The following is an 18,447-nucleotide window of genomic DNA, read 5'->3' as shown; positions in this document are numbered from 1 at the left end:
CAAACATAAACTTGATATTAAGTGCAGTAATATCATGCTTATTTTTTTCCTATATGGAAATACAATAATGACAAATGCCTACTTTTTACTGTGAAATTTTATTCTTTATATATGTATGCATTTATCATGTTTAATTCCAGGTACAGAGCTGTTGTATGCTTTTCTATTACTGACCATATCTATTTCTTGTTATGTACAGATTAGCTGGCAGGGTGAAAGTAGGCCAGATTATCCAGGATTACAGTGGATATGGTGACTGTTATAGTTTACTGATATAACAGGCAAGATGTTTTAAGCAGTCCTTATACACTGTTTAAAAGATTGATCTTCAGTGCCAGATCTTATTTGAAACCAGTGACCTCTTGGGCCAAAATGTCCAGAACAACAGTCTGCACAAATATAACCCATACAAAGGTTAAAATGTCCTTGTATACAATAAGGTTTCAGTTAAATAATAGACTAACTTCTTTATGGAAAGCTTGGCAAGCAAAATGTTAAATAATAAACTGATTACAGAAAGGTAATTACTGTTTTATAATTGTTATTATTACTACATGTACAAGATAATACTGCTGTGTATGTCATTCTACACTTAATAATGCTGAGCAGTCATTAAGGCTAACATAAGGCACTAGTCTGGCCTCAAGGCCCAGGAGAAGACATTCATTATGACAATACAGCATAACTATAACCTCAAGATCTACGATGGCTTCATAAGGCTATAAACGGAACACCGAACCAATGAAAACCTCAAAGATAGTTGCTCTGTGCATCATTGTAGAGACATCTACCTCCCTCTGCTGGTCAGAACAGTAAAACCACATCTACAACAGGCTTCATAGCGTTCACTGGTTTGAGATAAGAGCCTAAAATCTGTGCTAAATAAATCACTGCTCTACCAAAGCTATTCATGATGTCAGGTATATTCAGTTCTGTCAAAGAATCTGTCCTTGTCCGAGTTTAATCATCCTATGTACTGTAATTGTTCCAAGCTATTTAGAACATAAAGTCTGGTGTTTTTTTCTCTTGATATAAAAAATGTAATTATTTTATAACAAACATAGCTGTATTCATGATAGAGTAACCTAAAATCATGGCCTGCGAGAATGTCCTACTCGTGAACACCAGATTTCAATGGAAGGTGTGATTTAAGCCTATCAGAAATGTCTAACAGCCAAAGTATTAGGCGATTCTGTTGTCAGTTAGGGAGAGGTGCTCTTCATCCCTGCGACTCCTCCCACAATATCTCGCACGCTGTGGTGTGTAGACAACCGCTGCGACAATTACAATCAGAAAGACCAGGAGTAAACTCACAGCCGCTGTCAGACCTGTTGAGAAAAACATGTAGCCTATATTTGTACACGTTTTCTATATTACACGAAATAGATCGACCGTAGACGCATTTGAACAGTTCTGAAAAAAAGCGCTGAAGGTTTTGTACAAAACCTGTAATTAGACATAACTGGTTTTACATGAACTGAGAAGTTTTTTGTTGGACACTTAATCTGTATTTCCGGCAACAATATGCGTAGTCTACAGTACTCGGCGACGGACACATCTTAGTTTCATATGCGACAAAAGCCTCAAGTCCAACACGTAGCCTAATCTCTATTACCTGGTTGTTGTCGACTTATTACGCTTTCTCTGGTGAACCAGTCCATAACTTCCACAGGACGAAAAGAATCAGCTCGTATACCAAATTCGTCGGAACTACATAGGTCACGTGACGCCACTCCCGGGGAGTGGGGGTTAGGGGGGGTTGAGGTATTGCAAAACTGCAAGGATTCTGCTCTTTTAATCATTTTATATCAATCTTGATTGGTTGTTTTTTTAAATATTACTCGATTGTTTTTATATATTTTGTGGATGAAATTGAATGGCAAGCACGTATTATGCAGTTCTTTTGTAGCAGGCAGATGGCAATACTAACCAGATTATGAACAGTGATGGTATCGTACCTCCAGATAGAACTAAGAAGATTACTAAGAAGATTAATATGTGACGAGAACTTCATGGTTTAAATAAAACCTAATATTGTCATTAATCCTAAAATGAAAACTCATCTTGCTTAAAAGAAAAAAAATGTTAGGCATGTATGAATTGGTTTGAATATGTCTTATTTATGAATCTGTCTTAATGAATACTTAGGTTATTATTTAGTCCCTTTTCACAGCAATTCTTAGCGTTCAGTTCGCACTTAGGGAAAATGTATGCTAGAATGGCGATGTCCTGGCTAGTTTGGAGTGAACAATAACAATAGATTAAAGTCTAAAGAAAGAGGGTTGGAAGTGTGTGAATGTACGTGCGTGCGTGGAGATAAGCAGGTATTCTCGGGGTGCAAAACGAGTTTATTAAGCAGCAGGCTGGCATGGCGAAACCTAGTTTGCAGTGATAAAGGCCACGGACGAGGGAGGAATGAAAGGTTTCATTTCCTGTTTCCAGAAGTTGACATATCACTGCGATCAGAGGCTCTGCTAGGCAGCATGACTGACAGAGGAGAGGGAAATGCCAGAATCAAATACAGGTAAAGAAACCAAACCAAACCATGTCAAATGGAAATGTAAAAGACCCGTGCACACAGACTTTCAACCAAAATAGCTAAGAGGAATGCCTATTTCCTATAACGGAATTTATAAATGTATATGAAACAATATTCACAGAGTATCCTGAGATAAGACTGAAGAACAATAATAGCCATTTCTAAATGAAGCTTAATGTGCTTAAATACCCGTTTTGTCATGGCAGCTGTGAGAATGAGTTTTTTCCCTTTTTATTTATTTTCCACCTTTTTGAGTAAACAATTGCAAAAAAATAAAGAAAAAGAGAAAAATAATTTGGAGCTGAGTCTTCAGATGAAGGCAGATACGCAGAGATAGGGGTGGGGAGATGGGAGCTGGTGGATGTGTACTGCAGTCTTTAATATAGATCCTAAATCCAGATAAGACAGGCAGAAAAACAGGAGGATCCCATCAACAATCCCATCAGCAGGCCCATAGGAAATTACCTCAAGGGAAAGAGAGAGAGGGAGAGACAGGCACGGGGTTATGTTACAGACACCTTGATTTCAATCCTGTTATCATATTACATGCATCTATTGCTGTGCCTTTACTTCAGCACAGAACTTTTGTTTGGATGACTGATTGGTGCCTTCCACAAGCATCCTAAGAGCATAAGGTGTGGCTTGTCATGAGCTTTAGAAGAGGCTTTTTGTACATGTAGCAGATTTGGTGAGTCTCTAGTCACTGACAGTCAGCATAGTATGTATCTTTGTGCACCAGGCGACAGTATTACCTGTTTGTTTTTGTTCAGAGTGCAGATGCAGTGGATGTGAACACTGTTGTTGAACAACACTGAACAAGTGTTGAGAATAATGAGCTAGTTGAAGAGCTTCTCTCAGCACCATATCCACCTTGGCAGGCAAGAACACTCTAGAGCCATGAACACTCTCCTCAAAGTTACACAATCTGAGTTCAACTCAAAGGGTACTTCAGTTCAGCTGGGCTAAATTCAGCAAGTGCTTAACTATGGCTCAGTGGGGACATAGTCCTGCTACATTTATAAAAGACAAGTGCTGCACACTGTACAAGTAGTCAGACAATTACTGTGTCACAAAACAAGAGCAGCTGAAACACAAAACCTGAATGTTATTCAAACTTAGAAAGCTTCTTTAGTTGTCTCATCATAGTGGTCAAACCACCAATAACCAGAATATCCTAGCAGGTTCATTTTCTGAAAGGTTGCCAACACCCAATTCTGATATATAATACAATAGCAGATATATGTTTCTATTGCTGATTTGCCCATTACTTCTGTTGGCAGAATGCGCATTTGAACCTTATTCTGAGAAAATGGTCATGGAAAGGAACAGACTGCAAGCACCCTTTCAGAGAATCATGGGTAGGAGATTGTTGTAATGTGTGGAATCTGCTCCTTGATAAGAGCAGAAACCGCTCATTTGTGAATAAGCATTGCCTAATATGTCTCTGTCACTTTCTCACTTGATAAAACGTCCTCAGAGAGAAGCCAAAGATAAATGGAGTGCTCAAGGCCAAAGTGGAATGAGTAAGGACAATCAGACTCTCAGAAAAAGACAAGAGAGAGCTCAGGGGAAAAGTGAAAGAAACTCCCATTGTATTTAAAATTCACCGAAGTAATTAGGGCAGTTTATCTCCTGCTCATGGTCTAGAATAGCTATCAACAAACTGCAGATAAACCTGATCAGCACTGCATTATTTGCTGGAGGTAATGGCGACACTGATGGATAAAGAATCAGCTAAACACTGCTACCTCTCCCTATAGAGGAGAATTCAGGGGGAGAAGACTCTGAATATTCATTGCTGCAAACAGTAATATCTATCTATTTCTCTAAACCTGCGTATGAAATTCTAATGCACAAATACGCACCTTTACTCTTAGTTATTTATAATATACATCTTCATTATTTGCCTTTTATGTTTGACATCGTGATTCAAGCAGCACAAATAGAACATACTATCTGTAGTCTGTTTTAGGGCCACATTTGAATAGGTTGTCAGTACAATTGTGTGCATATCAATGCAGTCACAGTGAGCATGAAAAATGAAACACATTCATTATTAATACATGTAGCTTTATTTTATTTGTCTAGTAATTCATATATATCTTTATTCTATATGGTTTCTTATAACAGTCTTATAGACATACATAGATCATAGGACAATAGATTTTTTGATAGAGAGCGAACTCTTAAGTGAGGAACAGGAATGAGAGGGGAAGAGGCATCACTAGTTTGTGGTACACACTAAATCACGGTACATATTCATGTCTGCATGCATGCATACACACTGACTGAAAGAACCATGGCTTTTGGCTTCTCTACCCCAACGTATAGTTCACACAAACATACACGCACGCACACACACACACACACACACACACACACACACACACACACACACACACACACACACACACATACAGACACACATGCACACAGACACACTTTGGAAAATTTGACTAACACTCACACTCCCATATTTACCCACTCCAAGAAGTAGACAGGTCATCACAAGACTGGAACACACAAGTAGCGAGACTCACAAAACAAATATGTACATACTTGTACTACTTGTACTTTTAGTCAGAGGGAATTGTCTCCCCTGAAAAATGTCTTGATGGTTAAAGTTGGACCATTTCTAATAAGCACACTAGTATTTGGTTTGTGCTACATTGTTGTTTACATATAATTTGAAAATTAAAGGGTATAAATGAGAATTGGGGAGATTGAGAAACTCAATCTGGTGTTTCAGATCTGAGACACATGGTACACACGTGCATTAAATGTAACCCCACAAAAGGTGCAAAATAAATATTTCGCATAGGTACAGAATGCTGATAACAGTAACGTTACATGTACCTCTCAGGTGCCCCGACCAACGTGAGGTCTAAAAGCACAGCAGTAACACTGTCCAAAATGATGATTCCACAGAGGTGCCTGTTCAACGGATTTGCATGCACACATACACATATGCACACACTCGTTTGCGTGTACACACTCACTCCAACACACACATCACATACACATACACACCTGTGCAACAACCAAACTACATCAGGCACTACTACAATTCTTTTAGGCTTTCTCCCAAAGCTTACTCTTTGAAAAAAAAATACAATCTCTCTCTCCATTTCTGAGGACTTCCAAACCCAAACCATAAATAGCTGTAAAGCTGTATTTGGATATTTCTGTAACAGCAATAATATGATGCAAAATAATTTTTTTGCTTAATCAATCTGTATAAATGTAAAAGTTACCTGACCCTTCAAATGCATATTAAAGGAAAACAGTAAAGTTATTGTCAAATCTACATATTCATTTGTCTTATTATTTGATGAATTAATCAACTAAAAATTCCTTATATCTTGAGAGAGCAAGATATACTATGTAAACTGCACATACATGATTTTTTAGTACTTGCAGTATTTGTGTATGTAATTAATTTACATGAAATAGGTAGAAACCATGCATTCTTAGTTATTATAACTAAATGGTCACAAAAACCAAACAGACATGGTGTGCTCCCAAACTCAAACATTTCATATATGTTTATGGCAGGTATTAACTCACAGTAACAGTGAACACTGCCACATTTATTTATGGTGTGATAGGAAATAAAACAGTGGATTTGCTGGATGCAAAGGCCTAGCCATCATACAGTATGGGCGGAGACACCTTTGGCAGGTCTGGGATATGAAGGCGGGGAGCATGGGCAAACTTCCCACATCTGCAGTTGCACAACATGTCCAGCAGAGGGTCCTGTGAGAGAGTCCCCGTTCACACAGCATTAGTGATGATGACGTCCCTGTGTGGGCCTGGACTCCCCGCCGGCTCAGGGGTGATGCTCTTCAGCAGACGCTGAGGGTAGTGAGTACACACAATGAACACAAGTACAAACATAGAACACACACAGTGAACACAATAAGCTTTAAAATCAAATGGAGACAGGAGAGGTTGGGATTTTAAAAACAAACAAGCAAAAATAATCAGTGGAGAACAGTCTGCAGTAAAATAACTGATGGTTTTTTAATTCATGAGATAATTCCATTCACTAAGAGGTGTTTTGCAATGCCCGCCCTGGCAGAATGTTGTTATATTCAGTATTCACTATTCAGATCCATTCCTCCCATAAAGATCCCACTGCTGTTGGAGCCTTAGATGCTCAGAGTGGTCAGGAGAATTTGAGGGGGGGGATCTGATTCACTGCATGAGGCATGGTATAAAATTCTAACCTCGCTCTCCATTGAGCTACACTATGTCTTCCCTATGAATAAAGACTGGTCAACAAACATCTCAGGTTTTTTACAGAGAAAAAAATTTAATGTTAAAGATTGTCAAACTTCAAGACTTTCCAACTTCTCTGACCTGTTTTGTTGGGTTTTTTTTTTGTAAAATCCTAACGTAGAACACTGTTGGGCAAGGCAGCATCACTCAGCAACTGAAGAAGAAGCAGGAGTAGAAGATTGATGCAGATTGTAAAGCACACTCAGTGATTCTGGGATCAGATGCTGATTATTTAACTATGGATCCTCCATACTCTCACATATGTAACTTTGTCCACATCTTCGTCCAGAGCTGCTACTTCATGACCTCGCTCTGCACTCAGGGCGTCTGTCCTCACTGGCTGGCAAACAACTCTTAACGTACAACGCACACCCAGGCTGACACTCACTCTCAGCGCCCATTGTGTTTGACACAAGCGGAAACGCGCCTCCCACCCTGCCTGACAGCTCCATCAAAGCCTGCCAGACGAAAAGCAGGACAGTGGCAGTGTCTGGATCATACTGACGTCTGTCCTCATGTCTCACACGAGGCTGAGCTGACCAAGACCCACAGGTCAGGTGTGCATCAAGTACGTTTATCTGGGTCTCTTCTTTGTCTCATGTGCATGGCTCGTATATTGTGACAGATGGGATTAGGAGCTGTTGTATCTGGCTCTGTCTTACCTGTTTAAAGGTTCCTTTGGTGGTGAGCAGGTGGTAGACCATGTAGGAAGGCACGCAGATGAAAGAGGAGACACCAATGCAGTAGCCCAGCACAGTGGTCCAGAACGGGTACAGGTAGTCAAACAGTCTTACTTCAGGAGGGAAGGCCAGGAAACTGCCTATGATGAACTGCAACCAAAAAACATGTGAGTATTCATGAATATTAATATGGATACATGAATATTAATGAATGTTTGAGACCAATCAACTAATCATCATTCAAGTTTACATGAGAAGAGGAAGCTTCCTGTTAAGTGTTTAACCTGTTCTATGCAACAGCAAAGTATAGCTTTTTGCATTTCACTCTGCCTGTCCACCATGTTATTTTTCATATCACTCACTAAACCTCATTAGATTTGACCATGATATAGTGTCTAAAGAACAAAGTCAGCTGGTAAAATGAATGTATTTAGGCTGTTTCACTTGGGCTGGGTCACATGATGGAGAGACTGACCAATAGGAAGCAGGGACAGATGGCAACCCAGCACACCCTCCAGAACAGACCAGGGGAGAAGCCAAGCATCAATTGCACATCATTGCAGAAACGTGTCGTGCCTGGACATGCATACCCACAAACAAAGACACGCACACACGCACACACACATGTGCACACACACACACACACACACACACACACACACACACACACACACAGACACACAGACACAAACAGAATGAGGTCATACAAAAGTACAGAGTATGTTTTAAATGGCTCAGTAGGAGCTCCAGCAATTACCATAAAACCAGGAGACAGCGATGACTTCCAGGAAGACTACGGTGATGACGGCTGGGCCTGTTGCATATTCCTCGAACAGCTTCACCACAAACGCCCCTCCCTGCACCAGCATTACATCAGCATTAGCACGGTGGGTGTACATTACACACATAAAATGATGCCTTAAAACTACATTTGCTGTAAGCGCACTGCATTATGAAGGCAATAAAAGTTCAGGCTTTGTCGCATCATTTGTTTTACCGTTAGCTTCTTATTGTTCGTTCAGTGCATGGTACAGTACCAACAGATGCATTGGACTCACATAAGTGAGTGTGGACAGAGCACCCAGGTAGCAGACACACACCAGACCCAGCACAAACCACTCCCTTCTCCGTGTCAGCAGGTGGGGGAACTCATCCAACATGGCAGTGATGACTCCCTCTAGTCCGGCAAACTATGAGAGGAGGGATACGATGAAGCTGTTAGGACCAAGCCCATTACACACAGAAGAAGCTGCGTTAAATGCAACCTCCACACGCACAACCCAATGCGATTCGTCAAGGCCTGCAGGAACAAAGACCAGACCTACTGATAATCTCATTTGTACTTGGTGATGAGCACACACTGTCATTCTCACTATTTACCATAGGAACCATAGCAGAGCATGATAAAGGGACGAGGCATTTAGGAGGGCATGTCACCGACAGCCGAATGACTAGTGGCCCCAGGCCAAGTAGACCCGTAGAATGGAGGCTGGCTGACAGTATCTCACACTCGCTGTGATCAGCTAAACGTCAAAGATAAACCTACCTGTTGTTACGTAAGCTTTTATTATGTTGGGTTCCAACAGCTGTGCTCAATAGTTTGTGTGTGTGTGTGTGTGTGTGTGTGTGTGTGTGTGTGTGCACATGTGTGTGTGCGTGTGTGTGTGTGTGTGTGTGTGTGTGTGTGTGTGTGTGTGTGTGTGTGTGTGTGTGTGTGTGTGTGGGAAAGACTGACCGTGCTATCCAGTCCTAGCATGATGATCATGAGGAAAAAGATGATGGCGAAGAACGTGGCAGCTGGCATGTTGGCAATGGCCTCAGCATAGATGATGAACAGCAGACTAGGGCCTGTGAGAAGACACCAGCAAAGAAGCTCACTAGAACACGAAGCACCAACAAACTTTAGTGGTGACTTCTGGATCCCCTTTCAACAAAGCATGCCCTTCAGCATGTTTCATAGGAAAGAAAAGGCAGCTTGATTTCGGAGCAAAACTCAAACACGTTAGTGGACTGTGTCTGTATAGATGAGATGGTGGTATGGGGACTGCACATAGCTGCTTTCTCACCAGCATCCTTTGCCACTGTCTCCACCCCTTGCTGCCGCATCTCGGCCATGTAGCCCAGCACGGTGAAGATCACAAAGCCTGACATGAAGCTAGTGAGACAGTTCACCGAGCTCGTCACCAGTGCATCTCTGAGAAACCAGAGATCAAATGGCAAAGGGACAGCATAAATAATATGACATTTCCAAATATAGATTCAGCCTAAGCTTGTGAATATGGTGTTAACTAAAAGATTTTAGTGCCTAAATAGCATTCAATCTCAATTATTTTAAACCCAATTAATGTTTGTACTGAAATATCAACTGAAGGGCAGATGTAGTCCAAGCCCAACAGTAGCTTTGCATGTTTAGAAATTGTAATTTTATAGGCATTGTACTTATAGCAGTTGTTGTGAAATGGATTGTAGCTGGCAAAGGCCAGGAGAACACCAAAGCCTGGGCCCAGCGAGAAAAAGATCTGGGCTGCTGCATCGATCCAAACCTAAATCATAAACAGGTGGAGAGAAATTCAGTTAACAATGACTTGGCAAACTGATGGAGAATAGTTCATTTGGTGTGTAAAAGAAGAAAGTAACATAAACCATACCACCTCAGCACACAGAAAAGTTTTATGAAGCAGTGTTCTGTTGTTGTTGTTGTTGTTTTTGTTGTTGTTGTTGTTGTTTTCTAACCGTGGTGCTCAAGAGCTTCTCCCAGTTAGGCTGTAGATAGAAGACCACTCCCCTCCATGCTCCAGGCAGGGTGGCCCCTCGCACCAACAGGATCAGCAGCACCAGGTATGGGAAGGTGGCTGTCACCCACACTACCTACCAGAGGCAAGCACATTAAAAGAAGCTTCTAAGAGTAGTTGCTATCTTGTAATTAGTTCATGGTCCTCCAATTAAGGTCTAGGCGATTCGTGCACACACACATACACATTTACACACATGACACACACAGAGCTCTCTTTCTTTTCACCTTGCCAGATGTCTTAACGCCCTTCCAAATACTGAAGTAGACGATGGTGAAGATGAAGAGTAGACAAAGGGCCAGCTGCCAGCTCACCGCACCCAGCTGGTGAAGACCTGGGGACAGGTGCACCTGCAACACCTGGCGTCTGAGAGAGAGAGAGAGAGAGAGAGAGAGAGAGTGTTAATAAGTATTGAAAGGTAATAAGGTTCAAATGGAAGCTTTGCAGACAAGATCTGCAGTTGTGAGGGAACAAAAGATTAACACTGTAGCATATCACGGTTTTCTCATAAAGTAGAAGAAAAAAGGTGACATTGGCGTGCTAAAAGACAATGTGATTCGGAGTGCTAAAAAAGAGGTAATCAGTGAGGACTTAAAATCACACGGCAGACATTCAGATGAACAAAACCAGATAAACTTCTTAAAAAAAGAGGAAATTCCAAGAGCAGACAGCACAAGAAGGGCTCATTGGGCATTTAAATGACTAAACCCCAGCAAAGCTTGCAGATCTTCCATATAACAACAGAAAAGATCACTAATCAGTCAAAACCTGTTCAGTGTCCATACACAAGGGGCTTGATGGTGGTCAAACCTCTCTCCAATGATCTCATCCATATATTTTCTCCTGACCCATGTGTAAGCATCTTCTCTGGTGACAGTATGGACAGGAGTGCTAAAAAAGGTAAGCCCCCTCACCCTAGTCCTCCTTCCCTGACTCCCTGGCTCCCATCCTAGGCACCTTGCACTTACATGCACTTACGTATAGAACTCCTCGGCAGGCGAGATGGACGCATTGGTCCAAGAGACGTTGAGGTCTGTGGACAGGTAGCGTGTACAGTTGGCTGTGTTCCAGGCATTGTTGCACATGGTCCAGGGCAGTGGTGAGTGGAACGAGGACAGGAGGTAATACAGGGCCCAGGCCATGATGGTGTTGTAGTAGAAGGCGATGTACAATGCAATGATACAAATGGCGAAGCCAATGCCTACAAAGGAGAGACAGAGTAAAGTTCTTTGTGTTTCTCTTGCACAGCTCACCCAACTGCAAGTGCCTGCCATTTCAGAGGGAGACTGCCAATGGCATTTAGGGTAAGTTCCATTTTCATAAAACCAAGCTCCTCAGCAGCTGGCATTTTGAGAGGGAAATGTGACAATTTCCATAACAGAGAGTCCCACTTATGTCAGCTATCAACAAAGCAGCACATCATTCACTGGGAACGAGTTTGGGATGAGGCCGTGAGAGAGAGAAAGATAGAGAGAGAGAGTGCAATCAGTCCCACCACCCCATGCCCCTTATGTGCGGTGCAGGCGGTTGTGGAGGGTCGACTGCGGCAGGTGAATATGGGAATGCAGGCCGGCCGACACTTGACAGAGCCGCCTTACCTTTGAAGATGGGGCACACATACTTCCAGATGGAGATACATCCATTGCGGTGGAACTGGCCCAGTGCCAGCTCCATGTAGAACAGCGGCACCCCTCCAAATACAGCCATCAGCAGGTAGGGCAGCAGGAATGCCCCTGGAAGAACACAGGGAGAAGTGTGAGATTAAGGGCCATGGCCTCAGGTTTCAAACAAAGAGAAACGTTTGCATCTACTTTCACTCCAGCTTTCATCACATTCATTCTTTATCTTGGCATCAACATAGTGTGTGTATATATATATATATATATATATATATATATATATATATATATATATATATATATAATATGCAAGTGTATACACACATGAATGTCTCACAGTGCCAAAGCAAAGAGTAATGGTGAAAGGCGGCACCAGTTCAGACAAGCCCCTGTCTCTGATTAGAGCTTTATTTGTGTCCTTTTGACATGAGTGCAAAGATAGCAGTTGATTGAGTAGCTGCAAGCCAGGTTATTAAACAATAAGAGAGATTGAAGTCCCTCTCACGAAAGCCACAATTAATAGTGCTGGTAGTAGCGAGTGTGTCCCAGGCTTCTCTATCTCTCTTGCCCCCCTTGCATGGTGAAACAGGAAATTACAAAGATTTTATTATTTCACATTCAAAGGGAAGAGTCTAAAGCCTGTTTGGAGTGAGGAGGAGAACTGTGGAGTACAGAGAGAAGAGAAAACATCGGAGTACCCTATAAAAACACTTTGTCTGTTTGTTCTTTTTAAGCACACAGTATCTAATTGATCACCTATCAAAAAAAGAAAAATAAATCTTTCTGACAAGCTCTCGGGACCATTAAGTTGTTGTGTTCTCTTTGTTCTTCGCCTTTTCTGTTAGTTAAGTTCTATGTTACAGATGAAATCATAACATTGTTCAAGCACTGCCTGAGCTTTTTGGTTCTAATGCCACACTGCTTAGTATCTGATGCCAATGGAAAGGCAGGTGCTCCCCCTCCCCAGAACCTCACCTCCTCCATTCTGATAGCAGATGTATGGGAAGCGCCACACGTTGCCCAGGTCCACTGCATACCCGATTACTGAGAGGAGGAAATCCATCTTCTTGCTCCAGGTCTCCCTAGGTGGATCCAGACTAGTCTGCTGGACTATCAGCATCCTGAAGTTTGTGGGGCCACTGACCCTTTCTGTCCCGGTCCCCGCACCGTCCCTGGGGCTCTGAGGGGATGTGCTCGGGTAGCCATTGGAAACTTGCCCAGGCCCTGAGCTCCCTTTCTGCCCCTTGTCTGCACTGCTGCCGGCAACTAGCCTGCCGTTCTCCTGTGGCTCCTCTTCTTTGTCCTGGTTCTGGTCCTCTCGGTTCTTCATCATTGGCTGTTTCATCTCCATGGTGAAGGGTGAGGGTTAGGGGTGAGATGCGGGCTGTGACAGAGGTCCTCTGATAATAACCGATATGGCGCCCATGGGGGGACGCAGACTCTGCAAGCGGAGGATGGTTCCTCACTAGGGTCAGGAGAGAGAGCTGTGCTGGTGATGACCCTCGGCCCACGTTAACAAGTTCAGGTAGAATAATAGCTGGAGCCCAGCTGCAGAAGAAAAGAAGAATTTTAGAGGACGATGCAACAATGTTATACATTTGGATTCTGCTTTTACATGAGTTCACCTTGATCACGTGGGAAACAGTCCAAATATTATGTTTACGTATTATTTCACTGTTATGAGTCCAAACCAATTAGATATAAGAAGAGCCATGCTGGAGCAGACCGTACAACATAGGGTTAAAAACTGTACATCTCTGAGTGAAACGTATGCAGGCTCCAGCAAAATTATGTCTTTGGGCGCTGCCCAAACGCATTTATTTATTTTATTCTTCCTTGAAATTGTTGTTGCTGAAATTACAACGCAACACATCGCGTTTCCCGAGGTTTGCTCTTGTATGCAACGTTAACGCAAACTCGACCTAAAGAACATACGACCAAAATAAAAACAACCCAAAAAACAAACAAACAAAAAAAAACAGCACAAGATTAAAGAATGCAACACAAAAAGTTAGGGAATATGAACAAAAGTGACTGCTGTTGTTGTATTTGTTATGTCTAAATAAACTTGCCATCAGCGCGTTTCCCGCTACTTACACTGAATTAAAAATAAAAGTCATTTATCTGGTGGAATAAACGAAACTGTGAAGTTAGTTACCTTTCAACACTGAAAGTGGTCTACAGGCGCTATGAAAATAGAAATATACCTACATTTTTACGTTATTAACGATAAGGTTTAATTTTAAATTATAGAATCAGTCGAAACGTGTCCCACTACTGTACATTTTCCAGACCAAGAAGAGAGCAGTGAAGGGAGTTTGAGATTGTAAGATTAATTGTTTTGAAAAGGGGATTACAGTCGTTTCGCAGTATTTCATCTTTTTTGCATCTTTGACGGAAGAGGCCTTTAGTCAAAGTACCCCAATGCTATTATCTGTACTTCACAAATTAAAATATGTTGCGCACTTCTCTCAAAAACATTAGTAACAGACATTACGCGTTCGTTTGATAACCTGAGGTTCCAGTTTAAGTTGGTAGCTTTTCAATGTTCTCTTCTCCCATAAATGTTTATCATGTATTCCTAGGCATTCATTTAATTCTACCAAAACCACGTCTTTTAAATCTTTGTGACCATGTTCAACAAGGTGTTTGCGCTATTGCATGCCAGTACGTTCTAATGCTATGCATGTTCATCACAGCTGAATTCAAAAAAAATAAAACCTCACACTTCAGAATTAGTTTTGTCTTTGTATTATATTGTGTTCTGATGTTACTACGTTGGAGGTTTTGGGGTTCAGAACATTTGTGCAAGAGTGCCGTTTAAATAACCAGACAAAGAAATGAAAGCTAAAATAATTAAATCTTCTTTGAAAACAAATATAAAGTACCTGAAGAATAAATTTATAGGCATATATATATATATATATATATATATATATATATATATATATATATATATGCCTATAAATTTATTGCCTATATATATATAGGCATTAGTCTCTCAGCTGAATCACTGGTAAGTGGAGTGAAAACAGGAAAAAAGCTTTTTATTTGAGTCTTGTTCTCCAACACAATACCCAAACAATCTCATATGAAGAGATTTTAGACATAATCTTGCACTTTAGGGTTTCTAGTATTTATTCTTCCAATAAAATAACAATTACAACAATTTAAAATGAAACAAACCAAACTAGTTCTAATTTCAAGCATAGACAAAATTTTCAACTGGTTTCCAGTAGAGAATTCTGGAAAAAAATCAAAACAAAACAAAACAAAAACCCACGCATCTCAGTTTAACTTTCACTGGGAAATACCACACAGACAGTGCAGGAATATAAATAAACCATTAAAGTAAAGAAACATGCAATTGGACTTGCTGTAGATATACAGACAGCTACTAACTATCTTTTGTTCTACTCTTATTTTTTTTTTAAATGCTGAAGTAACAATGGCTACAGCAGTCTCCAAATAATCAAATGATGTAATCAGTGCCATATGTTGGAGAGTGTTTCTCTCTATTATAATCTAAAGATTTCTTGGGGTAGTCTGCATCATCAACCTGAGAGCAAACAGCAGCAAGAGCACACACAATTTTAAAAATCTGATCAATTCCCAAAAAAAAGCCACCATTCTGACATGTATGGTAGCTTTGAAAAAGTTCCCAGAAACAAACATGTCAGCAAACAATTTCAGCTCACAGAGAATGTCAAGATGTATTCCACAACACATAAGGACACATGCATGCACACATTATACACACACACACACACACACACACACACACACACACACACACACACACACACACACACACACAGTGAAAAAGAAAAAGAAAGAAAAAAAGAAACCTGTTGCTCAGTTTTCCCAAAGCCTGATCAGACACAGCATGCGCAGTGTGACCCTACCGTGTGGCTGTAGAGCAGGTCTGTGGGGGTCTGCGCTGGGGTGGTGCACACTGTCCCTCGAAGCTAGTGTGTAGGACACACCTCCCCTACACCACTGCTTGCTCTCTCTCTTTTTCCTACACACACACCCACACACTCCCTGCCTGCCTTACTGAGCCCATATTTGTGTTTCTGGTTTCAGTCTTGTTGTGTAAATGCACCAGTGTGGATCCTGATGATGTACTATGGACTCTCTTTTACTTCCTTTCAATAATTCATTATGTGCAATAAAGTATACACAACCCCTTACACGATTCAGTAACTTCACTTTCCAGGTACATTAGTTACATGTAAAAGGGAAATCGCTTTGATGGGTTTGGTGTGCCAGCAGTCAGTGACATCACAAAAATACAAGATACTTTGTAAAACAGGACATAAAGTTAAAAAAAAACAAACTTTCAAACATAATTTACTTAATATGCAACCAAGCAGTACCCATTTACCCATGTACACTAGCTGATAAAAGTACAAAGTAACTACCTTTTACAGAAATTTCACATCTATATCTGGAAATTCATATGTACAGAACACACAAAACTTTTAGAAAACATACAATACATATGAAAAATGAATGTATTGTTCTGAAAATTATATCCTGAACTACAGAAAAGTAACTGACCCCCTGAAACAAATATGAGCACTAATGTAAAGAAAGTATTACATGGGACCTCTTCTATGACTGTATGCATCACTCCTGATTCTAAAAAACAGAACTATTCTACTATTCAGGATTTTAAATTAATTTGAGGTTTAAGAAGGGGCCATATCATTTTATTTACTTATTAACATGTGTTATAAACTCTAGTCCCTCAGGCTCAAAGTTGGCTAGAGTTCTACAAGTATTGAGCTGTGTGTGCAGTGTGCTATTATGACACCATGATGTGAAATATATATGCATACATACATATATCTATATATTAATAGGTTGGTGAATGTGTGTAAATCCCTTAAAATTAGCACACGCCAGTGTACTTATGCAACACATTATTTGCATTGCATTAAGTAAACAAAAACAAAAAAGATAAAAAGATATTGTCTCTGTATGGAGGTAAAAATCTGCAAGATACACAGACACATTTCATTATGATTTTAGTGTAAATTAATAGGGTATGACCTAGTGATCTAATCTAATGAGCTAATGATCCACATGATGTAATGCTACTGATGCAGTAATGAACAAGGCTTCTCCACAGCACAGCACTATATTTGGCCTGTTCACTAATCTCTGACCTTTGTGCCACATTGGTGTATTCCTCAGCGTCTGTCCACAGGGGTAGGGGGTACAGATCAAGGGAGAGAGGGATCAAGAAAGAGAAATAAAAGCGAGAAAGAGGAAGAGTACTGATGGCTGACCGAATGGATGAAGACATACAAAGAGAGATGTAGTTTTATCTTTAAAAAAAAAAGAAAAGAACCCTACCCATTTTGTCTGCTCTGAGCCTAGCCTTATCTCAGTGAGAACAGCAAGTTTATTCAACAGGGTCATAATGGGGTGTTCAGGGGGGTCACCCTCCCAAAAGCTTCCAGGCCATGGCCGTAGAGGGGGGTCACTCTCCCAAAAGCTTCCAGGCTATGGCCATAGAGGGGGGTCACCCTCCCCAAAGCTTCCAGGGACTGCTGGCACTGCCATTCGGCTGTCTGATGCTGTGAGAATAGATTTGGGTCGTCTCATACTATTCTGCTGTTAATGCTGACAAATAATAGCAATCGAAAATCACACAGTACATAAACTGTCGACAGAATATATTTACTAGTTGAAGTTGGAGAACATTCAAATGTGCAGTCAGATCTTTTAGGATTTTACTGTAGGTCGATTTGTAGGTTTGTGTATTTCCAATAAAAACTCATATTCATGGGATGTCTTGGATCATATGGACACATCGGTGTGCAGAAGTCAGAGAGAAGACACTGAGAGCGAAGTCCTACCTTAGAAAGCCAGGGTTCGCATGGTGGAGAAGAACGAGGACAAAACAGACACCAACTCATTTTGGAATCCCTTTCCCTGCTCTTTATACGCAAGCAGATAGTAGTACACACCAGGTGGTACTAAGAAAGTTCCACTGGAATTTTCTAATGGCATTTCACCTCAGGTGTGCGTGGGAGGGCTGTCTTACCTATTACCAGATCCACGTCCTAAGATCTGGGCCATGTTCCTGCACTAACAGATGCTACAATTCTCTGCTAAGTCCACAAAGACTAATACCCAGCCACAGACCAGACGTAACTGTTGTCTATTTCACTCTAGGAGACTCTTGAACATGCACAGAAACAGAAAACACGCAAGTGTACACACACACACACACACACACACACACACACACACACACACACACACACACACACTTGTGGAACTGCAAGTCCTTTCAATCTGCCTCAGCTACTGGGTTAATCCTCAAAAAGCTGGGCAAAGAGGGGGAGGAGGAACACACAGGCAATCCTGAAATAGGTGAACAGTTTATAGGTGAATGAAGCAGAGAGCCTTCCAAGAGAGGCTGAAGCATTCTTGACATCTGTGTAAAATTAATAATGTCTAATAATGTAATTTCATATCAGGGCTGTGAATATATTGAACATAAAAGTGCTCTTATTTTT

At 41.1% G+C, this 18,447-nt stretch overlaps 1 protein-coding gene and 2 long non-coding RNA genes across 5 annotated transcripts; 1 reads left to right on the top strand and 2 right to left on the bottom strand.

The window, feature by feature from the left end:
- Positions 1–82: 82 nt before the first annotated feature.
- On the bottom strand, positions 83–1,972 carry LOC145651832 (uncharacterized). Its single transcript, XR_014117911.1, has 2 exons — positions 1,616–1,972; positions 83–1,328 (listed from the first exon to the last, which is right to left on the bottom strand). It is a non-coding gene; the product is annotated as an uncharacterized LOC145651832 (long non-coding RNA).
- LOC145651833 (uncharacterized) lies at positions 1,625–4,954 on the top strand. The gene is made up of 4 exons (XR_014117912.1): positions 1,625–1,764; positions 2,443–2,524; positions 3,820–3,897; positions 4,017–4,954. It is a non-coding gene; the product is annotated as an uncharacterized LOC145651833 (long non-coding RNA).
- On the bottom strand, positions 4,589–18,118 carry slc6a4a (solute carrier family 6 member 4a). 3 transcript variants are annotated; one of them, XM_081700213.1, is made up of 14 exons: positions 17,970–18,118; positions 12,887–13,459; positions 11,891–12,025; positions 11,271–11,493; positions 10,520–10,658; positions 10,234–10,368; positions 9,940–10,043; positions 9,567–9,694; positions 9,236–9,348; positions 8,559–8,690; positions 8,258–8,357; positions 7,976–8,076; positions 7,483–7,650; positions 4,589–6,394 (listed from the first exon to the last, which is right to left on the bottom strand). In XM_081700213.1, the coding sequence occupies exons 2-14, from the start codon at positions 13,260–13,262 to the stop codon at positions 6,314–6,316; spliced, it is 1,935 nt and encodes a 644-aa protein (XP_081556339.1). In that variant the 5' UTR covers positions 13,263–13,459; positions 17,970–18,118; the 3' UTR covers positions 4,589–6,313. The 3 variants fall into 3 exon arrangements, with proteins under 3 accessions (XP_081556339.1, XP_026861616.2, XP_026861615.2); XM_027005815.3 differs by lacking the exon at positions 17,970–18,118 and adding an exon at positions 15,760–16,716; XM_027005814.3 differs by lacking the exon at positions 17,970–18,118 and adding an exon at positions 15,817–16,716.
- Positions 18,119–18,447: the final 329 nt, after the last annotated feature.

This window comes from Electrophorus electricus, chromosome 17 (assembly GCF_041902795.1).
Source record: "Electrophorus electricus isolate QZ-2024a chromosome 17, ASM4190279v1, whole genome shotgun sequence".
NCBI lineage: Eukaryota > Metazoa > Chordata > Actinopteri > Gymnotiformes > Gymnotidae > Electrophorus > Electrophorus electricus.
Note: the sequence above shows the minus strand (reverse complement) of the source record. Positions and strands in the feature narration are given on the sequence as shown.